This window comes from Alligator sinensis, unplaced genomic scaffold (genome assembly GCF_000455745.1).
Source record: "Alligator sinensis unplaced genomic scaffold, ASM45574v1 scaffold153_1, whole genome shotgun sequence".
Lineage (NCBI taxonomy): Eukaryota > Metazoa > Chordata > Crocodylia > Alligatoridae > Alligator > Alligator sinensis.
In genome coordinates, this window is record NW_005842099.1 from 1654209 (window position 1) to 1681027 (window position 26819).

The 26819-nt window shown below is 38.8% G+C and overlaps 1 protein-coding gene across 9 annotated transcripts in view; it reads right to left on the bottom strand.

Annotated features, from left to right (window-relative positions):
• Positions 1 to 26819, bottom strand: part of UTRN (utrophin) — a 580332-nt gene that overhangs the window by 322329 nt on the left and 231184 nt on the right. For all 9 annotated transcript variants that reach the window (XM_025204844.1, XM_025204843.1, XM_025204842.1 and 6 more), the window contains 8 exons: positions 23964 to 24114; positions 22482 to 22657; positions 21028 to 21163; positions 18629 to 18778; positions 16560 to 16644; positions 15204 to 15409; positions 13581 to 13698; positions 8024 to 8229 (listed from right to left, as the gene is read on the bottom strand). In XM_025204844.1, coding sequence (XP_025060629.1) covers positions 8024 to 8229; positions 13581 to 13698; positions 15204 to 15409; positions 16560 to 16644; positions 18629 to 18778; positions 21028 to 21163; positions 22482 to 22657; positions 23964 to 24114 — 1228 coding nt within the window. The remainder of the gene's footprint in view (positions 1 to 8023; positions 8230 to 13580; positions 13699 to 15203; positions 15410 to 16559; positions 16645 to 18628; positions 18779 to 21027; positions 21164 to 22481; positions 22658 to 23963; positions 24115 to 26819) is intronic.

A 26819-nucleotide genomic window follows, 5' to 3' on the forward strand; every position in this document is an offset into this window, starting at 1 on the left:
AGAAATATATATACACACACACTATATGTATACACACACACACTATATACAGAGAAATATATATACACACACTATATGTATACACACACACACTATATACACTATATATATATATATATATACACATACACACTATATATATACACGAAATATATATAGAGAAATATATACACACACTATATGTATACACACACACTATACACACACTATATATATAGAAATATACACACACATTATACACACACTATGTATATACACACACACTATATACACACTTTATATATATACACACACACATACACTCTATACAAACACTATACACACACAAACACATACACACTATACACACTCTATACACACACTATATATACACACACACTACACAAACACACTATACACACACTATATATATATATACACGCACACACACACTATATATATATAAACACACAAAAATTACACACACTATACACACACACACTATATATACATATACACACACATTGCACACACTATACACACACATTACACACACTATACACGCACTATATATACATACACACACATTGCACACACTATACACACACATTACACACACTATACACGCACTATATATACAACACTCTATACACACACAAATACATACACTATACACACACAAACACATACACACTATACACACACACTCTATACACACACTACACACTCTATATATACACACACACTACACACACTATACACACACTACAAACTATACACACACTACACACACACTCCATACACACACTATATATACACACTCTACACACACACTATATATACACACACACTACACACACTATATATACACACACACTCTACACACACACACCATATATACACACACACTCTATACACAATACACACACTATATACACACACACTCACTCTATACACAAACATACCCTATACACACACACACACTACACACACATACACTCCACACACTATATATACACACTCTACACACACACTATATATACACACACACTACACACACTATATATACACACACACTCTACACACACACACCATATATACACACACACTCTATACACAATACACACACTATATACACACACACTCACTCTATACACAAACATACCCTATACACACACACACACTACACACACATACACTCTATATAGACACACACACACACTATACACACATTATATATATACACACACACATACACACACACTATACACACACTATATATACACACACACTACACAAACACACTATACACACACTATATATATATATACACGCACACACACACTATATGTATATAAACACACAAAAATTACACACACTATACACACACACACTATATATACATATACACACACATTGCACACACTATACACACACATTACACACACTATACACGCACTATATATACATACACACACATTGCACACACTATACACACACATTACACACACTATACACGCACTATATATACATACACACATTGCACACACTATACACACACTATATATACACACACACATTGCACACACTATACACACTATATATACACACACACACTATATATACATACACACATTGCACACACTATACACACACTATATATACATACACACATTGCACACACTATACACACACTATATATACATACACACACTATATATACATATACACGCACTATATATACATATACACATTGCACACACTATACACACATTACACACACTATATATACATATACACACTATATAAATATACACACATTGCACACAACATACACACACACATTACACACACTATACATACATATACACAAACACTATACACACACATTACACACATTACACACACTACACACACTACACATACATATACACACACTATATATATATACACATACACACACTACACACATTATATATGCACATTACACACTACACACACTATACACACTACACACTATATACACACACATTACACACTATACACACACTATACACACACATTACACACTATACACACACACATTACACACTATACACACACTACACACATTATATACACATACACTCTATACACACACTATATATACACACAAACATACACACACTATATATACACACAGTCTATACACACACACACTATATATACACACAAACATACACACACTATATATACACACACTCTATACACACACAGACACTATACACACTACATACACTCTATATACACACACACACTCTATATACACACACACGCTATACACACACTATACACACTCTATATATACACACATACTCTATATATACACACACACTATATATACACACACACTACACACACTATATATACACACACACTACACACACACTACACACACTATATATACACACACACTACACACACACACTACACACACTATATATACACACATTATATACACACACATTCCATACACTCTATATATACAAACACACATACACTCCATACACACACTCCATACACACACACACACACTCCATACACACACACACTATATATATATACACACACAAACATTACACACACTACACACCCACACTACACACGCACACTATACATACACACTACACACACACTATACATACACACTACACACACACAATACACACATACACACATTACATACATACACACACACACACATTATACACACTACACACTATACACGCACATTATATATACATACACACACTATACACACTACACACACATTATACATACATACACACACATTATACCTACATACACACATATATTCATACACACACTATACACACACACATATACACATTACACACACATTATACCTACATACACACATATATTCATACACACACTATACACACACACATATACACATTACACACACATTATACCTACATACACACATATATTCATACACACACTATACACACACACATATACACATTACACACACATTATACCTACATACACACATATATTCATACACACACTATACACACACACATATACACATTACACACACATTATACCTACATACACACATATATTCATACACACACTATACACACACAACACACACTACACACACTATACACACACACACACTATACACACACACACAATATATACACACACTATACACACTACACACACACTATACACACTACACACACACTATATACATATACACACATTGTATATACATACACACACTATAAACGCTACACACATATACACATACACACACTATACACACTACACGCACATTAGATATACATACACACTACACACACATTATATACACATACACACATTATATACACATACAGACACACTATACACACTATATACACATACACACACTATACACACTACACACACTATACACACATTGTATACACACACACTATACACACTATACGCACATTATATACACATACACACACACACTATACACACTACACACATATACACATTACACACACACATACATACATACATACACACATTATAGACACATACACACTACACACACACTATACATACATACACACACATTATAGACATACACACATTATACAAGCATACACACACACACACTATACACACATACACACTACACACACTATACACACTACACACATTATATACACATACACACACATTATATACACATACACACACTATACACACTACACACATTTTATACACATACACACACTATACACACTACACACATTTTATACACATACACACACTATACACACTACACACATTTTATACACATACACACACTATACACACTACACACATTTTATACACATACACACACTATACACACTACACACATTTTATACACATACACACACTATACACACTACACACATTTTATACACATACACACACTATACACACTACACACATTTTATACACATACACACACTATACACACTACACACATTTTATACACATACACACACTATACACACTACACACATTTTATACACATACACACACTATACACACTACACACATTTTATACACATACACACACTATACACACTACACACATTTTATACACATACACACACTATACACACTACACACATTTTATACACATACACACACTATACACACTACACACATTTTATACACATACACACACTATACACACTACACACACACTATACACACTACACACACACTATACACATTATATATACATACACACACATACATACACACATTATATATACATACACACACACACACATTATATACACACACACTATATATACATATACACACACACACACACACACTATACACACCACACACACACTATATATACATACACACACATTATACACACCACACACACACTACACAAACTATACACACACACACACACACTACACACAAACTATACACACACACAGATAAATACTACATAGATATAAATTATATTCAGATACAGCAGCAAGAACACAAGTGATGATCTTAAAAACAAATACTTCATTTAAGTTAGAGAGAGTCATAAAGCTCATAAATTGCAAAGCAGAGGGCTATTATGCATGGCCATTCATAATGAGTGAATGCATTAAATAAACTTTTGTATTCTAAAAATGTTTAGTTTCATTTTCTTCATTTTGGTTACTTAATTTATGCAGAATTTTGCTGTATGTTGCATATTTATTAATGTAACACTTACTGTAAAAAAAAAATAAAAAAATACTGGCTCGTTTTATTTCCATGGGTTAAATTTATTTGCTGATCACTAACTTTAAGGCAGGGGTGTTAAAGATAATACCCACGGGCCAGATTCAGCTCCCAGACTGGCAGGCACATGCTGTAAACAGTGCACACGACTGGGGCCAGCATGATCAGCACATGCGGCTGGTCCAAGTCACATGCTGCATACAGCACCTGCGCCAGCCCTGTGAGGTGGATCTATCACGTGGGGCCAGTATGTGGGCCCAGAACAGCCTGCAGAAACTGAAAAATCCGGGATTGTCCACAAAAATCAACAGCAGCAAAAAAATCACTTAATACAAATTAAATTTTCGCTCCCCAGTAGGAGCCAGCAGTCCTTGCTGTGGGGTGTGGAAGGCACCAGCTGGCAGGGTGGCATGAAAGGCAACAGACAAGATGGCTGCTGCCCCCTCATCCCTTCTCCCCCTGCCAGGGCCTCTCCGCCAATCAGCATTAAGGGGCAGGGCCACACAAAGGGCAGCCAGCAATCAAGGTGGTGGACACTCCCTCATCCCTCCATTCCAGCTCCTGCCAAGGCTCTCAGCCAATCAGAGCCCAGGGGCAGGGCCACCGCTAAACTAACACGGAGTTAGAACTTCAAGCCGTGACCGTGAAAATTGCTAAATCAACCCAAAATTTAGGCAGACTGCTAGCAATGACTCACTAGGCCTGCAGGATTTCAGGAAATGGGTAGTCACGTATTAGTCAGGGACACCCACGCGCACGCATGCCAGCCATTCAGCTGCCAACCTGCTGCATACTTCTTGACAGGGGTTCCAAGGCAGTGTAGCTAGAGGGAAAATATGTGCTGTCCCCATAGATAGGGTGAGGTCCAATGAAGGACAGCATTATGCCTGTATTATTATCTGGCTGTGTGTTATGTATTACTATGAAAAATGCATTCAGGCACAAGTTAGGACGTGCCTACACTGCCTCCATGTTGTGCCCAGATACATCAGCGGGAAGCACCCTGCACCCACTCACCTTTGCTCCATGCAGCAATTCCTAAAAGTGAGGCAATGCAGCTGCCTTGGAATGGCTGTGCCATGCCTGGAACAAGTTCTTAGTTTGAAAATAAGCAGGAAGGTACACTATTACTGATGGCCCTTCACTTTCTGATAGCCAGAAAGACCATGCACAAATGATTGTTTAACAAAACCTCATGTATTTGAATGATTCTGTGACTATGCATTTTGGCCTCCATGTCCTCTGCCCTCCTCATCAAATTCTTTCCTTCACTGCTTTATTTAAAACTATATCCCACCTTTGTTTTCACTTTACTGTCCCTCAGGAGAAACAAGAGTAGCAAAGTGCCACCTCAAGTTTGATCTTGTTCATATTCCCCCCTGCTGACCCCCAGCCCAATATATCCTTCCCTATGTCAGAGGGACATAATACACCTAGAATCTTCCTAATCCTCTGAAGAAGGAAGTCAACCCAGGGTCAGGTAGACTCAATAATTTACTTTAACAGATTTGGTGGTAAATCAAAAGCAGGGAAATCTGCCAAGGGTTGGAGAATATTTTTTTTTCTAAGAGGTCTATTATAATACACCTTGAAGGGTCTGGAATCAGTTGGCCTATGTCTATAATTACTACTGCTATCTCCAGTAGTGCTAATAAGCTGCTGTAAAGTAATGAGCACCGTCTTCCTCTTCAGCAATCCCTCGCAGTTGAGGATGCTTGTCTTCCATCAGTCCAACTATGGCTAATGAGGCCAATTCAGAATCAACAGACTCTGCTGCAATTTGGGCACATGTTTCCATGTGGGATGGGTAGCTCTGGATTCTTAATTCAGTCTGTGACATACAGTTTCTGCCACTCCTGCCTTTCCATCTCTTGTTGTCATCATAAGGTTTCAAAGTACTGAGAATCTTGCAGCAGACACTTCCTCCACTTGGGGCAGTCCTGGGCAGGTGAGTCTCATGACTTAATGTCGATATTGCATTTTTTCAAGTTGGCCTCGAAAACATCCTCGAAATACTTTCTCTGCCCTCCTCTTGAGCATACACCTTGACTGAGATGGGAGAATAGAACTTGCTTCTGGAGTCTGAAGTTGGACATCCAGATGACGTGGCTGGCCCAGTGAAGCTGATGTCAGATGATCAGTGCCTGGATGCTCATGGTGTTTGCTTCCAAGAGGATGTTAATGTTGGTGTATCTGCCTTCCCAATGAATTCCAAGGATCTATGGCAGACAGCTCAACAACTTGAGCTGTCCCCTCTCAGCTCTGTACAGTAAGGTGGGGATCACAGCTACTTGTTAAACCATGAGCTTGTTTTTGGATCCAATATCGCAATCTTCAAACACCTGTTTCCTCCAGCATCTGAAGGCTGCACTTGCACATCTGAGGTGATACTGGATTTCTTCATCCATGTCAGCCTTCTGCAAGAGATGGCCTCTGAAGTATGGGAAATACTCAACATTCTCCAGAGTCTCATCATGAATCTGAATTACTTGAGCTGAGGACTGTGCATTAAGAGCTGGTTGATGAGGTACCTTAGTCTTCTGAATGTTAAGCATCGGTCCATTTTCTTTTATGCCTTGGTAAACACATAGATAATTGCCTGAAGGTCTGCTTCTGAGTGAACACACACTACAGTATCAGCAGCATACTGGAGCTCAATGATTTAAGTCTGGGTGGTCTTGGTTTTGGCTTGGCATCATCTGAGATTAAACAGTGTACCATCCATTCAACAGTTTACTTCCATTCCAACTGGAAGCTTGTTGGTGGTCAGATACAGCATCACAGTAAGGAATATTGAGAAAAGTGTTGAAGCGATGACACAGACTTGCTTATCTCCAGTCTCAACTTCAAATGGATCTGTGATAGATCCATTATTGTGAGCTACTACTCACATACCATCATGAAGCAGGCAAAAAATGCTGATGTGCACCATGATCCGTGACTGTATGGTAAGCTTGTATCATCACAATACAAATCCTGTGCTTAAGGAAATGTATTTGGTACCAAGAGATATTTATCAACGACAGTATTTAGTGAATATGATAAACGTATCTATTGTAAAATGCACATGCTCAAATCTTAAAAAACTTTCTGCTCTCCTCCCCAAAGAAGATTTTCACAGATTTTTGATGAATGAAAATAAACATGTCATTTTAGAACAAAATAGGCATAGACTGACCTTACAGTGAACCTCAAAAAGCCACATAGTCTAAGGATCCAGAGAGCATGTATGAAATCTTACTTTGTTTTCAGAAATCTGTTTGACAAGTGGCTCTTTAGGGGCCTGTAGAAGCATGTGCAGACGGATCTCAGATTGTCCCATGAGATGCTCCATTTCCTGCCTCTGCTCATCCCACTGCAGGCTGTCAGAGAGCATGTGTTTTAGCTGCTGCTGCCGTACCTCCACACCATGCTGAGTATTGTCCCACTGGTTCTTGACTTTCTCCACTGCAGAGAACAATGCAGAAAGTTATAACAAGTTAGCATCTACTGATCAGGACTTCTGTATTGATTACTTCCCCCAAGAAATCCAGCAAATCATCCAGTCATGGAGAACAATTGTGAACAGACCTTCAAAAGTTTTGTTTTCAAAATGTATGTCTATCAAAGCAGGTCATCATACTTTAATTACAAAGACATACAAAAGACAAAGCTTTAACAATTTGGGGTTAAGGTGATGTCTAGTACATTTTCTAGTACAGCTAATATGAGCAAACTGTCCTCATGTGGAAGCTGCTTAATGCCTTGCGAAAGCAATTTTATTGATACAGCTTGTACTGCTTCTTCCTCCAAGTGCAATAAGCCTACTGACACAACCACAGCTATGCCAGTATAGCTCCATTTATACTACCACTTCTGCCAACATAGAAATATTGCCCCTTTCCCCATATCACCCCCTCCCTGACACCATTATGTCCGCAAATAATTCCTCCTGTAGCCCTATCTTAAGTAATTTTTTAAAAATCCAATTATTTATTACAGTTCATTTCATTCAAATGTCACCTGCTCACAAGCTTTCATGAAAATTTAAGTTTGTGGAAAATCTGATGAAGTAGGATGGAAAACACAGGAAATTTCTGTAATACCTTTATGAAAAAAATGCATGACCTCGTTTCTCTCATTTACTCATATTATGACCTACTAGGAATGAAAGGATTAATTCCTTCTCTGTAGCAGGGAAATGAGGATGGTCATGTGGATGTGCCTAATATGAAGGACTTTCAGAAACTGCAAGAGGGGAATGGAGTTACCTTGGAGACACTCTGAAAGAAACCAAACATTAAATTGTAATAACTACCAGCCAAGTGAGGCAGCACATGTCTCCAGAGCTTGAGACAAAGAACAAAGGTGTCAGGAAACAGAAAATAAGAACTCTGCTGTCAGGTGCACAAAAAAAAAGACAGAGGTAATACTATCAGCGTAGACATGCAGGTCAGCTTTGGTTTTCAGTTCAAAACCAAGCACTACAAAGTACTAAACTCTAGCAGTCTAGTAACAGCTGCCTTATTTTAAAAGGTTATTGCTAGCTTGCAGCAACATGAGTTGGTTGCATAGTTCCCACTGGGGTAAAGTCTCCACCAGGACTTAAAATTCTTTTGGAATCACTGAAAGAGACAAAACGAAAGTAGGGGAGATCATCAAAAGGAGACTGGACGCACACCTTGCTGAGGTTATTTGACCCCAGCAGTCTTTCCTGCCCAGAGCAGGGGGACTGGACCTGATGATCTCACAAGGTCCCTTCCAGCCCTAAACTCCTGTGAATCCTTCCTATAAAAGCCATACTCGGGATGTGCACATGACAGTGATTTATAATAGAACAAATGTAATAGCTAAAATCGATGAAAGTAGCCATGCTTTCAAGTATCAAAGGAAAGTGGCAGGGTTGAAGGTGTTCCACACCTTAGACTAGCCGAGTCACAGGAATCCTTGTTTCTAAAAAAAGTAGGCCTAGGAGCTGGTGCTACAAGTACATTTCCATTTGGTGAAAGACGCGCTCTTCCTGCAGATCTGTGACAAGCCATTTCATAACGGGTATTAAAGATAACAAAATATAAGATTATAGGAAAGAAGGGCTGGAGGGGACATCACTAGGTCATCTAATCTAGCCCCTTTCAGGCAGGATCATCCCTGACTAAACCACCCCAGCCAAGTGTTTATCCAACCTGCTCTTTAAAATTTCCAACAGTAAAGATTCCATATTTTCTCTAGATAGTCTGTTCCAATGCTTGACCACCCTCTTAATCAGAAAGTTCCTCTTACTAATCACCAACCTAAATCTCCCCTGCCACAGCTCAAGGCCACTGCATCTAGCCTTGTCCCTGGCCAAGCCTATCTCCATCCTCTTTATAATCTCCTTTCAGGTGTTTAAAGATAGTTATCAAATTCCCCCTCGGTCTTCTCTTCTCCAGACTAAATAACTAGTTATTGGTTCTTTTAGCCTTTCCTCATAAAATAAGTCAGCCTTTCATAAGTGCAATTACTAAATTACCTGTTATTCAAGACTTTTACTAATGAGAAACCCATCTCTCCAGGAAAAATTCCTATCCTGCTGTACTTATTCACCCAAATCCAGTACGTAAAAATAAGTTACGTATTTATTACTAGCCAGTGGAATAAATAATGCCTACATTAATCAGAGACATATTGCACCACTGATTTTTAATTAGAATTTTTCAATTAAATTACCCAAAAAAAAATGTATTCCTGATGGTGAGATGGGCCCAAGTTATCTGTCTGCATGAGACATGCTTTATTATTTTTTAAATAAAAGGTCTTCCAAACAGCTTAGGGTTGTTTGTGAATTCTAAATGATATGGTAATTCTATTGTGTCCCCTGCCACTTTCCTCTGATACTCAAAAGCACAGCTACTTTCATCGATTTTAGCGATTACATTTGTTCTATTATAAATCACTGTCATGTGCACATCCCGAGTATGGCTTTTATAGGAAGGATTCTCACTTAAGATAAAACTACCTCATGGACACAAGACAGTTTAAGGAAAGAAACATTACACTTGTTCCTTTTCCAATTCTAATACTATTTATCTTAGATACCTGTAAGACTACTACAAGCTCAGCATCTGAGCACCCTGTAACCTTTAATGTATTTATCCTTACAAAACTCATGTCTTCATTCTGATCTGTGGAAAATGAAATAACTTAAGTGCAACAAAAATAGTAAACAGTAATACTCAATGTGCTTGGTTCTCATTTGTCTCTCTATCAACTCCAGTGAAGTTTAGTCTGGTTTATAAAGACAGTAGGTTTAGAATAAGACATTAAAAGCAGAAAATGGGGGAAAAAAGGAAACGGTGTAAGCTAACAACACTTAAGCAAACAGTTTAAAGAGTGTTTGCACCTCTATGTGAGGATCTCTTTGCAGGTATAAAGCCCCTACACATTCACGGTTCACAGTTCTCTCACTGAAGTGAGAGTCATCAACTTCAACCCAAATGGAGCTTCAGGATGATTTCTGGACTTATTTGGGTTGTGCTGGGATGAACACAGAGCTCAAGTAACCCCCCCAAAAAATGTTATATTGGATAAATGTTAGGTTCAAATGAGACCAGCAGTTGCAGGAACAGATTAGTAATTTTACTGAAACAGCAAAAGCAAAAACAGCAAGAGTGAAAATGGTTCAACATTCAGTGCTGATTAATGAACAGTAGAGGGGAACCTTGAAAGTGTTCAGGTCTACTGCACAGTTGGAAGGGGGAAAAAATCTATCTACAGTAACTGTTTGTTTAAAGCAAACTACCATCTCTGATGTTTCTCTGACATTTTGTTATTATGCAGAAGAAGTATCTTCACATAGCAGGGAAAGTTATCAATAACCCTAGACTAATACTTAAGGCAAACACAGCTTGAAAGAAATTCTACCAAGAAGAAAATTTTGGGTGCTTAGAAAACTCAAAATGGGCTCTCCAAGTTACCTTTAGAAAGGGGTACCAGAAGAAGAAAGGTAGGGGAAAGTTTCTTCCTGTACTTCCATGACCCTGGGACTTGGAGACCAGGCCTCATCTTCTAACTAACTCAAAGCTGGTCTCTAAAAGGTCCCTCAATTCACAGAAGGACATAAAATAGCTGTGTTTGTTTCTTCAATAGCAGAAGTTTTAAAAGCCCTTCATCTCTCCAGGACACAATCAACACAGGAGCTGCCAAGGGCCTTCATAGAGTATATTTCAGTCATGATAGACTCTCCAGGGACCATGGCAAGTCCTTTAAAAATACCACATGGAAACAGACCTGGAGGTAGACAAGAACTAACCTGTAAACCGAAGAGTTAGGGAGCACAGAGCTTTCCTGAAATCTACAAGTTTCCCTAGCTCAATTTTCCTCTAGCTTCCAATCTCTGGAATATCCTTTTTTAAATCTTAGTAATATACAGAATTTAGGAGTTCCCTGCTGAAGCCTGTCAAATCCTTAGAAACAAAAACCCTAAACTTTTTTTCCTTTTCCAAAAGAGAAATGCAATAATTAAGCTGAAAGTTAAATTTGGAAGTGCACAACAGTAACTTAATAGGGTAAAAACATCAGTCAGTGGTCTTTTTAAATGTCTGTCTAAAGTTAACTTTTATTGGACCACCTGCATACTTGGGACAAACATAGGCAAACTTTTAGGGATCCCAGTAACCTTCCCCAGATAAACTGTTTTGTTTACCTATGGAGTTTTACATAAGCTTTTGTTCCAGCTTCTGCTTAGCTCAGCTATTCTCTGTTTCTCTCCCAGAGGCCGGAGGATACCCAAGAGCTTGCCTGCGTCTATCCCAACCATACACTTGGTCTAATAGAAGATATTACCCACAAAAACCTCTTGCTTCTCTCATATCTCCTGGACCATCCAAGTAACAACATCACCTCAACACTTTCTATACATGTCACCTAAGCTCATATACCTTTTCTTTTTTTTTCTTTTTTATAAAGGGATCAGCAAATAACATCCCCAAAATAAGTTTAAACTATGTTTGTTTGTGTCATTAAACAGAAAATACAGTAAGGATTTTGCAAGCAGTTCTTAAAAATGTCATAAGACATTCTATACTGACCTAACCCAAAATACACATCCTGTACTTCAGAAATGGTCAGACCATTTGTTGGGAGGGGGTGTGGAGAGGAGGGGAGAGGGTAGGGGATGGAGTTGGTTTCTAATTACATTGGAAAACTGAAATTCACTTGACTAAGTTTTCTTTGTGCCGCACTTCAGGGTGGATATGGAGAAGCTTGAGAGAATCGAAAGGAGGGCCACACGCATGATTAGAGCCCTAGAGACCCGGTCATATGAGGAGAGACTGAAATACTTGAGACTGTTGAGCCTGGAGAACAGAAGGCTCAGAGGGGATTTGGTGGCAGCCTATAAGTATATCAGGGAGTACATCAGGGCTTGGGGGAGCATCTATTTACTAAGGCCCCCCAGGGGAGGACAAGAAATAATGGGCACAAATTGATTGAGGATCACTTCAAGCTAGACATAAGGAAAAACTTCTTTGCAAGTCAAGTGCCAAGGGTTTGGAACAGGCTCCCCCAGAGGTGGTACAGGCATCCACCCTAGCGATCTTCAAAAAATGTCTTGATGCCCATCTTGCTGGGGTCATCTGATTCCAGAAGGTCTTTCCTGCTCAGTGCAGGGGGGCCGGACCCAATGATCTGCAAGGTCCCTTCCAGACCCTAACAACTATGAAACTATAATCTTGCTGCAACTGGGCTCAATAATCATAGTTTTCCAGGAAAAAGACAGTTTGATTTTCTGCAAATCGAAAAAAAATATTATATATGCAAAAAACAAAAAAAGGAAAACTTACATTTTTCTGTGATTGCTGTCCTAACATCTGAACTAGAAGTCTTATTTTTCAAATTCTGAGCCAAAGTAAAAACAAAATCAAGCTGTGGGTGGCGCTGCTCTAAGTCCTCCTTTGTTATCTGTTTAAAATCAAGTATAAGTTGTAATTTTGTTATTATTTATTTTATTAAAAATGCAAAGGTTAACATTTTCTGGATTATGTGCAGTTAAAAACTAATATTTGTGCATAGGTAGATGGCTGTTTCCATGACTATTTTAGAGCTGCAATACTTGCAGGGACACAGTATCATAAAGCCACTTAACAAAAACCCAACATGAATATTCTGAATAGTTGCGAATAGTTGTTACTGCAGATTCAGAAAACCAAATGAATCTGTGTGAACTACATATTAATGGGAACTGCTGTACAATATTTTCCATTTCCAATATTCTCTTTCCTACATTATTTTCTTATTAGAAAGCTTAATGAGACCATTACTAAGTTCTGAACATTACTAAAGGGGGAAGAAAATCAACCAATTAGATGCAATCAACAGTGTCTTGTATTCAAAATGTGAATATTGCATAACTACATGAAAGTATTATCTAATTACTATAACCATATGTTATGAATGTTATGAAGTAAAAAGAAATCTGAGCTTCTCCAAAGCCTGTGGACATGCAATTCTTCTTCCCTTGGACCAAAATCTGGTAGGTAATGTCAGAATACAGTTCCTTGTCTAGACAACAGCTTTAGACCACATCATAACTCATGTCAAATAACTCCCAATTATAGCAAATAAATGGATTGTAAATGCTACTATAAATGCTCACAAATGTCTGTTCCCAGTTACGGCGAAGCACCTAGTAGACTATTATCAGAAACAAACTTTACGATAGTCTACATTGTGATAGCTGATGTTAGTGATTACAGTAATTACTCATGTTATTTGGAAATCAATTAACCCAAGTTACAAACAAAAGCTACATCTTAGAAATTTACAGTATAATCCACATGTACCCAGCTTTAAACTGATTAGAAATGGATATCACATCTTCCAGTATAAGCTATACACACAAAAAAGGATGATTTCTAACAATCCCACAGAGATACATTTTATATACACGAGTTCCTCTTCATATCATTGGATGCAGACCTCAAAATTGCATATACCCAAGTCTGTATAGAGATATAAAACTAGGGCAGGGGTCAGGAATATTTTTAGGCAAAGTGCCAAAAACACCCACAACCTCAACTTGTAAAATGTTGGTATGCTGGGGCGGACAGTGGAAGGAGCTGCAAGAAGCCTGATCCTTGTTGTGGCAGCGCAACTCCAGCCCCTTCACATGCCATGCTCTCTCATGCATGCTGGGGTAGCCTACCTTTGGCCTAGGGCTTAAAGGTGGGGATGATAGGTGGAAGGAGGACCACAACAACTTTAAAATTACACATAGGTCGACATAAAGCAGATTCTCATTTCTCAAATAGCAGGTTTTTTTAATTGTGTGCTGCCTTCTGTAAGAGACAATGATTCTCCTTTTGTTTTCTCCCACAGAATGTAAGGGTTTAAAAGAGAAAGAACAAGACAAAAATGATGGGTTGCTGCGCGCTTTCAAAATCACTAGCCATCCCAGTGACACATACTTTCATACGAGCAACAGTCCGATTGATCTCTTCAGCATTTCCCACGGTGACTATGTTTGACTTGAGCATCTGGTCAATCAATACCAACCAGTCAGCCAGTTCGGTTGTAGTTTTATCCAGGTCAGCAGGGGTAGAGAGTTCCAAAGCCTGCTGAGTTTGAACACGGATTTCTGAGATAGATGATACGAGCACCACCTTTTGGACATCTGAAACAATAAGGAAAGTCAGCATTTTAGTAATATATTTTCATTTAATATTAAAAACATTCAAATCTAAAAAGGGACCTTAATGATGCAGTAACATGGCATATGCTGCAATGTTTGTAAATTAATGACAATATTATTGTATCATGGAAAAGTAAGTCTGGAAAGGACCTCTGAAAGTCACCAAGCAGAACCCCCTGGCTGAGGCAGGATCATCCCTATCCAAACCATCCCAGACAAATCCTGGCCTGACCTGTTACTAAAACTACCATCAGCCTTGCCACACAACTACAAGACAAAGCACCCTATCTTGCTACAAGTAAAGCAGGGAGACAACAGCAGCCAGCATCCTGTTGATGCAAGGGTTGTTAACATATGTTCAAGAGATCCAAGGAAGAGGGCCATGCCCCCTGCTACAGAGAAAAGCAAAAGCCCCACAATCCTTACCAATCCAACCACTGGGTAGAATTCCTTCCTGAGCTTAAAAAGGACTATTGTTCTCACCCTGAGCGGAGGAGTTGAGTTGAAACATCAATAATGTTTAAGACAATTTGACAGCTACATAATAAATCCCCAGAGAAAACAAAATACACATCATTATTTAATTTTGTACCAGTAAAGAGTCAAGCAATGTTCACATTCACTACAAAATAAACACGGGCTTCCAAAGAAGGAAACGTTGTGAAAATGAAACATGAATCATGATTTCTAGACGTATCATAACTTGCAGAAGTTAAAAAAATTCAAGTCCAAAGGAGTGGGGACACAGCTTCCGCAGCCCATTTGCTCTGACTAGAAGCTGTTTGGGGCAAGAACTGTCCTTTTCATTCAGTGTCTGCATGGTTTCTAGTACAGCAGGGCCTTAGTCCATGATGGGCTGTGCGAGATACAACCGCAATATTAATAGCAGGCAGGCAATATTGCACCCTAAGGAGCAATAAAGAAAACCTGTATCTAAGTGTTTCCTTCTCTCAGAATAAGCTTGTGCATTCTCAACAGCATGAAAGCAACACCAAGCACAATGATGTAAAACTCTTCATATTATAATATGCACTTCATCTAAATTAATAAAAAGAAAGTGTGGATGGGAAATAGGATTAAACTGAAATGAACCAGACATGACTCAGCAGTAGATTTCCCATTCAGTACTCACCAGAAGGCTTTGTTTGTGGTACAAGACAAGGCTGCTGAACATATGCCTCTAGTTCTCTTACTCGGTCGGGTACCTCTTTGAACACCTATAGCACAGCAAGCAAGCAGAAAAAAAGGTAAGGAAACCTACTTTTGTAATGGCTAGAAAGAAACACTTATAAATACAAAGAGAAGCTGATCACAAAATATAGAAAAATATTAACAGTGTGTTCACAGTGATAGATTTCCTTACACAGCACATAAACCTAACATTTAATCATCATAATGAATGTTGCCCTGTACCCTCCCCCATACCCTTTTCCATATACATCTTATTTAAGTCTTTTTATCATTCAGACAGACTTTAAGACAGGAGACATACAATACTGTCCATTCTGTTCTATGTACCACAGCAGAAAATCATTAAGCCACTAGTTCAGGCACTAGAAGAGGCAAATAATATGGTCCAAAATAGCAAGTTGGGAGATAGTTTTCTACATTTTAAATCCCCTGTTTCCCAGTAGTTACTGGGGACAAACAAATTTGAATAAACTCTGATTTTGAAAAGAGGGTGGTGGGGATGGATGAATGGAGCAAGTGAGAAATGGACATATTTTATTCACACCTTCATCCCCTGGCTGTGAAGTCCCTCTTCCTCTTAGCTTAGACCTGAAGAAGGGCACTTGATGCCTGAATGGCTGTTCAACAGTTTTCCCAACTGTACAGTTGGTCCAATAAAAGATATCACAAAAAATCCTTGCCTCTCATACACTTCCTGGAACATCAAACATACAACAATACCCCACAACCCCTCTTCTCCCTAGTAAATACTTAGCTCCCCCTGACCCATCCAAAACTGTCCCAAACTACCAAAACTTAGACAAATTGTTAAAAATTTCATTTTGAAAATCTCAGTGTCTAACTGAAACTTTATAGCTTGTTCTAAGCAGTGTCAATCTAATGCTTTCAAAAAAAAAAAATCAGTCCAATCCAAAAGATACAAATGAAAAGAGAACTTATATCAGTGAAACATTTTTTAGTCGGAAAACACAGAAGATAAATTATTTTATTTAGTAAAGAATTAAACATTCCTTCAATGTGAATCTACAGCAGGGGTGGCAAAATGAAGTCCATGGGCCAGATACAACCTGCCCAGGGATTTTATCTGCCCCACAGTGGATCCTGTGGTCCAGGCACATGGGCAGCATGGGCCATTAGCACGCAGCAGTTCTGCCACCCCCAGGCATGCAGATGGGCCGGAACTGTGCGGCAGCTGGACTCAGCTTGCCGACAGGAGCAGCTCCTTCTGGCCGCCACTGCCATTGTTGCCATCGCTGCCCAGACACCCTGGACTGTCTGCCCTGCAGAGCAAGCAGGGTCTCACCAGTCTGGGAACCACATGGGCAGGGCGTGCTCGGCCAAGCAGATGGGATGGGGCTGTGGCTTCAGGCAGGAGGGGTGTGGCATCCAGGAGCGGAGTGGATGAGCGGGGCCAGGATCATGGGGAAGTGAAAGCATGGGCTTGGAGCCTGGGCCAGAGCCATGATCCACTACCTGCATTTTCCTGCAAGAGGCGCCAGTTCCATATGTAGGGACAGGCCGGGAGCAGATGATGGCTCTGCCCCAAGCCTCAGGCACCAGCCTCATGCTGTCACCATCTCACAATCCTGGCCCTAGCTCCACCCACCCATCTCACTCCCAGATGCCAGCAGCTCCCTGCCAGCCTGCAGCCCCATCCCACACACCTGACCAAGTGTGCCTTGCCTCCAGGGGTCCCAGGCTGGTCTTCATGGAGACCCTGGAACTAGGGCCAGGTCAGAGATTGCCATGCAGGGCCAGGGCACAAGGAAGAGCCACTTAGGGAGTTTTGTTGAGCTGCTGCAGGCCAGTGGTTGGGAAGAAAGTAGGTTACTGGCCCAGCCTGCAACTGTTCACCAAAACTCCCTAAGTGGCCCTGCAGCCCAAATAATTACCCACCCCTTATCTATATCTTCTAAAACTTTCAAGAATATGAGGGAGGACAGCCCTCTGTTTATATATATATAGTCATGCATGCAGATGACGATTAACAAATGAACCAAGACAGCATACCTTGTTCCACTTGACATTGAGAGTCCTCAAACAGTCAGAAATTCTGTGCTTTTCCTGAGGAGCAATGCTTTTATCAGAAAGCAGCTCAGGTTCAGTTATGTTCAACAATTTCAGTTTCTCCCCTTGTGCTTCCATCTCTTCACTTACACCCTAAGGAAAACAGGAGAAAGCTTTTAGTCTGAAGATACTCACACACAGATACACAAACACAAAGATAACAAAAATTATTTTAACTTAAGCATTTGACATTTGGAAGGTATGCAGAAAAAAAAAAAAACACAAACCAGCATATATACTAGAAATATAATAATGCCCCAAACTAGAGGTGCACTGTAATCAGACAGGCACCAATAAAAGGAAAATTAACATTATTGGCAATCGGCTTTTTTTGGCTAGTGTAACCGAAAATGTCACCGATAAATGCCACATGCCTGTGCAGAGCCACAGCATGCACATAGCCAGGAATGCGGCCCAGCAGCATGGAGAGCAGCATCTGGCTGGTAAATCTGTAGGGGCAGGGGAAGGAGCAAGAAGAAGAAAGAGGTGGGGGAGGCATATGGAGGCTCCCCACAATGAGGTAGGGGGGAAGTGGAGCATAGGCAAGTGCTGCCCAGCCAGGGCAGTGAATGCGACCCCACCAGCGCAGCCAAAGGCAGTTCATCCCAGGGGCACAGGGAAGGTGGGAGGAGTGGCTCCCCATCACTGCGTGCACCCACGGGAAAGGCATGTGCCCCCCAGATTTGTGTGCAGGGTGAAGGTGGGCTGCTTGCTGTAGGCTTGGGGCCAGGGGCTGCGCCAGCCTCTTCCCAGTGGGGAGGCTCAGCTGGGGCTATGCTTGGATGGGTGAAGGCAGTATTAGCCAAGAAAATTCTTTATCAGTGCACCTCTACCCCAAACATGTTAAAACATTCAGAAATAGTTAAATACTTTATTTAATTAACAGAGTTTACTTTCCACCTATAGTAAAAACATAAACACACTGGGTCAGACCAATGATCCACCTATCCTAGTATCCTATCTCCAAGAGTGACACAAGTGGATGCTAGAGGGAGAGCACTGAACAAGACAGATCTAGATTGATATATCTCCTACCCATTATCTTCCCTGGCATCCACCAGTATTGGTTTAGAGATACAAATATTAGAAGAACCAAAAGTGAAAGAGAGTAAGCAATTTTTTTATTTATTTTCTTTTTACTTGTATATATTACTTATCAAAGAAATTAAGTCCTTGCCCTTGTTTACCTCTGGGTGCACTTAACATGCAAACTGCAATGAACTGATTACCTGCCTCTGCAGATTAGTCTGTTAAAACTAGAGGTAGATTTCAAACATTAAAAGAATTAAGACTGTCACGAAACAAACTTCACTCAGGCACAGAGGAGCTCCCACAGGGAACTTGCTACAAAACAGTTGCTCTGCTCCCCACCCACTTTTTTCTTTCATTTTAATATGGAGGGCTGCCCTTAAGGAATGGATATGAGAATAATATGGTACAAAACTTCCTGGGCTTATTATGATCCCTGAATCTGCCCCTTGTCTATTATTACTTTTGTTAATGTAGACACATCCAAACAAGTTATTCATCTGGATAGTCCTCACTTAGTTCAGAAGATTTATGCAAGGGATTAACTGTCTACAAGATCAGGGCCTTACGTTGCAGGACCTCAGGAGTAGGAATTATATCATTTGTCTTTAAATCACCCAGCAAAACAAAATAAATGAAAATAAGTATACACTTATTTAATCATCTAGACTTTCGTGTCAACGGCCATTACCAGACTACCACTCCAGAGCACCTGAGTTTCTATAATAAGAATTAATAATAATTTCCCCATTCTCCCCAACTACCAGGGGGACATAAGACAACTCATCAGAAAACAAAAGGGAGATCAGGACACAATAGTGTCATTGTATACAGGTACTTTACTTGACTAGTTCTTCAATTATTTTACCAGAAAAAAGTATTTTAGAGTGTACTAAAATGCTGGTACATATTCTACATTTTTTCAGTAATCAAATACATTACGCTAATTGCAGTTTACCATATTTAAAACCTCAAATACTGCTCACTTTGATAAACAGAATCAACTATTTAAGCAGTTTTACAAGCTTGTTACATTTCTTTTCTTTTTTTTTTTATTAAATCAGCTTTGTCACCCTTTAAAAATGACTTTCCAGAATCCCTTCTGTTGCTATGATTCATCTCTCAAAGATCTTTTTTTATGGGGCATCTGAATAACAATAATGGTTACCTTTACTTTAGCCTTCAAATGACTTTTACAATGACAGTATTATTTTCCTAGCACCTTCCATCTTTTCAGCTATTTCCCACATGAAGGTCTTGGGACAAACACACACACTTGTTGGGGGAAACATGCACAATTTCATATATCTTGCCTTTAATTCTCGCAGGTTTTCCTCATGATTGAATGTAAGTCTGGTTTCCAGGGAATTTTCTACATTTTCCAACCAGCAGCTAAGCTCATCAAGTTTCCTTCTGTAATCGGCTAGCTGCTGACTTTCTCCTTTCAGCCTAAAGAAATGCAGGGTAAAAAATATACCTAGATAAGGAAATCAATAGACATTATCAAGCGGAGACAACTTGATTAAAAGCAGAAGAAAATACACATGTTTATTGAGAAAGAAGTATCCAGTAAATCTGATGATTACAAAGCTTTCAAATTAAAATACTACAACTTGTGACCTTCTCCCACAACAAGGAACATATTGTGCCATTCCCGTACTATTTCCAATAGGGAATATATATTTTTTTTTTATATATATATATATATATAGTTTTTTGGTTTTTTTTTTTTACACCAGTGGCAGTCCTAAAGAAATTAGTTTTCCTGATCAAAGCCTTTTCTGAGCCATAAAAAGCAAATCACATTCAAGATCACAGTGTTATTTAAGTTTTAAAAGAATCTATAAATTTTTATATGTAGCGCAAGAGTAAAAGAATACACTAACCAAAACATCTCAAGTCAAGTCTCAGCAGCAACTAAGGCCCAACTCCTATAAGCTACTACAGACAACTGCCTGTGAAAATATAAGCCAAATGGAGGGAAAATGCTCCATATAAACTCAAAGACTTAACAGGGCTTTGCAAACCAAAAATATTAAGAAAATTCTGTATGCATTACAGAAGGTTGAAAAGAAGAATTGTTTAGAACCCTCCCTCCCCCCCAAAAGAGCTGTCCATCACGGGGAGGGGGAGGGTGGCTAGTAATGACTGCGTACTTTTTACATTTCTTTACAGTATATTTTTTTTATCTCTAACTGCACTTGGTCTCCGATCTCGAAGAAAATTTACCAAGGATTTCAAAAGTATTCTGATCTTGATAAGGCAACTATTTCAATAAAGATAAATGAACATATGTAAGGCTTCAGCTCTTACAAAATACATATTTTCCCCACTGTGTTCTTTTGTGGATGGTGGGGAGGGTTGGGGGGAAGGGTAAGGAGATATCCATGATAAACGTTTCAGAAGATGTGTTCAAATTCATACAAACTAAAAAATAAGAATAATTGTACTTACAATTCAACTTCACCCAGAGAAACTAGCTGAGTTTAGCAGTGCTCCTTCCAAGTAATCTACCTTTTCAATGAAGGCATTTTAAACAGAAGAAAGTGTGGGAAAGCATTTTTGGTTTATTTGCATTAAGAGCAATCTAACTGAGCAGTAGACTGCTGATGCTTTTATGAGAAAGGATGTAGCAGTCTGAAAGGGGTCAAAATCAGGAAAATTCAGACTATGATGGTGTGCAATAGAATCTTACACCTTTTGTGGAGTTCTTCTAAATTCTCCATCATTTCTGTTCAGGCACCCAAATTTCTGATTAATTTATTACCTGCATTGTCTATCCATGACCTCAGTAGTGATTACTTTCCACCGTTTATTTAACCCTGACAGTTTCTCTTGCAGGAAGCTACCATCAGTAGTAGACAGTTTCTGTATGATTTCTTCCCCAGTTCTGTTCAGTGCTGAAATGCTGGTCTGATGGCTGCTGATTCCCTCTTCAAGTTCCTGTCACAAATACAAATACAAATTCAATGCAGAATTTTGTTAGTTATCAAAAGTGACTGTGATATGTGGCTTACAACACTGAGATGAGTCCTTGGTGCATATTATTTTAATATAAAGAGCATTTTAAACCAACCGCAATCAACTATGTTAAACTTTAGAAATGACTGCATGTCTGTTGTCGTATCTAGTTCAGTTTCCTAATGAATGTCATAAAAGAGGATAATGATGCAGAATAGGCTGCTGAAGACAACTGAAATATAAAAAATGTACACAGAGATGTTAGCTTTGAGAATCTGCAGTCATGCGTAGGTATGTTTTTTATTATAAAAATATTTAGCATTTTAAACACTGTCTATAGTCTTTTTCACCTATTCTTCTCAGACTGTACATGTAACCTCGTAGTACTTTGGCCTGGATAATTACAACATTGCTGCCATGATCTGCAGACATCACAGAAAATTCAGGAAACAGAAGAAAATCAGAAAGACTCAGGCTCAAGCTTTCACAATATCCCTAACAACCAGAAAAGGCTTACATTGTTAACACAGACTGCTCTGTGCATCTAGACTAGAGGTGAAGATTATTTAAGGAAGAGAAAAGCAATACTCCACAAGAAAACTTCACACAGCTCTAAGAATAAGAATAAAATATAACCTTGGTGGATCATACTTTTCTCCTGTAACACATAAGTATTTAACATTTGGATAACCTCCTTACTAAGGAAAGGTGTTTCTTAAAAGACATGCATTAGCTTATCACTCATAAAAATGAAATTTAGGTTTTTTGCTAAACACACAAAATAGCTCCTCCATCACCGTGATCCATGAAGAGAAGTAGAAAATGTTGATATAGGCAAATCATAAAAAACAAAAAGTTGTGGGTAGAAGGCAAGCACAAGAAAGAATGGATTCCTCCAACACAGCGTTATAGCTGTTCTACTTATTTTAAAAGAATAAGCAATTATAGACAACATATATTAATGTTCAGAACCCAGCTGAAGCTTCACTTATAAAGAGCAGACAAACAAAGAAGGCAGAATCAAAACTGAAACCCATCCAAACTAGAACTCACTATAGCTCCATATTATAATATATAAATTTATAACCTTTCAAAACAAACAAACAAAACTTTCAACATTACAATGAGAAAAGCTATTTCTACTTAACATATTTTTTTCAGCGCAACTTCAAAGGATGACCATAATTTCAAATATATGCATTGTACCTTATACATTTGTAGGCAAATATCAGAATTCAGTGGAAAACACTTTGCCAGCTTGCCAGTACTTTGTATGAACTCTACATACCTGCTGATGCATCCCAGCTGTTTCCAAATCCAGGCTACCATCTGGTGTTTGGGCATCAGCCAACAACACTTCAGCTTCTGTTATCCACTGTGTGAGGTCATTTAGATCACAATGAAACTGTCTCCATTCTTCAACTGCCCTATCAAAACAGCTGTTTGGAAATAAGAAAGGGTTTCAAAATTATCTAGACTGGTTTAGGGGGGAAATTAGGAAGCATCTCCCATTTATACTTAAGGATAGCTAAATCATAAAAACTTGCTTTATACAACAGAAAGGCTTGTTAACCACTCGTTACTAAGGAAAGATATTTCTTAAAAGTCATGTTTCAGTCTATTGCTCTTAAAAATTAAATATTTAGAACAGAAAGGCTACTTAAGTAAGTCCTGTATATTTAAGAGTTCCTGGCATTGCACTGACAGTAAAAGCCAACTGTACAAACTGGCATTGCTTTCTAACTGAAGAAAATAAGGGCAGGCTAACGAAACTTTGGTTTCCATTACTTCGAAAATAAAGATTGATTAGCTGCAACAAACTGGTCTGCAGACTTTTTTTTTTTTTTTTTTTTTTAATAAAATAGTTCAGACCTCAGAGGGCGTGAAAAATGAAATATGATTAATTGCTCAACTTGCTTTTTTGCTCATAAACCATAGTTTCCTGCTGCCAAAAGTCTTAATGAGTGAAGTTGATCTTGATCACATGGTACTCATGTTACCACTGAATTTCAACTCAAGTGAAAATGGTTCTGCATAAGCAGGTCCTAGAGAATCTATTACACAGTAATTGCCCATACTGATTTTTTGGGTTTGGTTTGGGGTTTTTTCTTGGTTCAGTTTTTGTTTTGTTTTGTTTTGTTTTTAAGTCATTAACGCTTTTGTAACACCAATTACTGGGGGGAAAATGCTATTATTGTCATTGACATACAAAAGGTCACGTATTGAGTAATAGACAGCATAATATTTTTATACTAGGTAAATGGACAGTAGATATAATTCAAAACAAAAACAAAACAGAATAAAAACTGTGAACTAACTTGGAAATGAGAACACAATGGCATGTTTATAGCTATCTTAGATTTTTCTTTTGCTTAACATGGCTGTAACTTAACTACTTATTTCTCATCATTACAGACAGACTTGCAGTTCCCCTGGTATAATCAGATACAATCAAGATCAAATCAAGTCTGAAACAGCTAGTGTCATGTCTCTTTTACTTTATTTATTTGCATTCAGAAATCAAAAGTTCATGCTATGACTTCCTGTAACGGAGTTACAGCTGATTTTTGCCACCACTCATGTATTTCCTGGCATGGAATATTTTTTAAAATGCTAACCCCAGTCACCTAACCCCATTTGTCTTGCTGCATAGAGCAGGGGGGCTGAAGCTGACGATCTGCGAGGTCCCTTCCAGCCCTTAACAATCTATGAATCTATTAAATGTTTGTTTAACTTAATGGTGACAATAAGTAAAAGCAAATTAAATTTAAATAAAATCTTATTGATTATTACTGATTTACTTTAAAATTTACACATTCTTTGGACACCTCCCAAAATATTATATCTTAGCTTGATGGGGGAAAAGAGCCAATCTAGGCTGTGGTTTAAAATCAGAACAATTCCTCCCAAATGGTATCTGCAGTTTGGAAATGCAAAACATTTTGAAAATAAGAAAAAGCTCATTTGCATCTTCTTCATCTAAACATACTTAAAACTAGATACAAGTATCAATTATTGTTAATCTTTTAAAGGCCAAGGAGTGGGAATACAATATCTGCTTTTTTTCCCCTCTATTACACTGTTGACAGCCCAAGGGAAACACTTTTCTAAGAAACCAGGGAACAGGCAGTTCTTTCGAATGGCTTCTTCTCATCAACATGTACAATGATACTTGCATTTAAATTATTCCTTATGAACAACATAACAAAACAAAAAAATCAAGGAACATACCCCCGAAGAAAGATTCCACCATATGTCTAAAGTCCCGGCAGATATTACATTTGACGTGCAATTAAGGTATTGATGGATGATACAAGTGTGATTAATATATTAACTGTAACGCGCCACACATTCAAGCAATGAATATCACCCGAGAAAGAGCTACAAAAATGACAATTCATCTTTAAATATGTTACTTGCTAAATGCAGAATATCTTTGCAACTTGTTTGAACATGTGGCAAGTTACACATAGGCGATAGTGTTTGTCCTATGTCCCAGTGTGGACAGCATTCTCCCTAGGTGCTACCTGCCAGGGGACTTCCCATGACTCATGCTGATCTCTGCTGCTATAGGGTGCCTCTGCAGAAGTCATAATTTTCCCCAGCCAGACTTCAAAGCTGCTTCTTTAAAGAGCTATTTAGCACCTCTTCCCTGTTAAAACCAGAGTGTAAACACACTTCAAAATGCCATACTTTACTTCCTCCCAATAGAAATCAAGGTTGTGGAGAGCATTTGTTCTCAAACTGAGCACAGACAAGATGGGAAGAGAGGAAAAATTCATACACAAAAAAATCTCATATAGGAGATTCTCATCTAAGAGAGTTCAAGCCCTGCTGTTCCTTCCCCCTCCACCTTTCATATGGGTCTCCCCTGCTTTATGCAAGAGTCAGGTGAGCACTTACTTCACCCCAAAGGAGCTCAGCTAGTGAACTCAGAGCTTACTTCTCATTAACAGCACAGATGAAAGGGGGGGGGGGAATGACAGCCCTTGCCAGCAGCCTCCAGCTCTCCTTCCTGATGAGTATTGGCAGAGCAAGTTCCCATAGTGCTTTTTTCCCCCTGGGTAGCCTGCCCTGTGACTATGAAGCACGTCACATGCTGCAAGTTTCTATTGAACATTTCCTGTTTCTTGATGGAAATAAC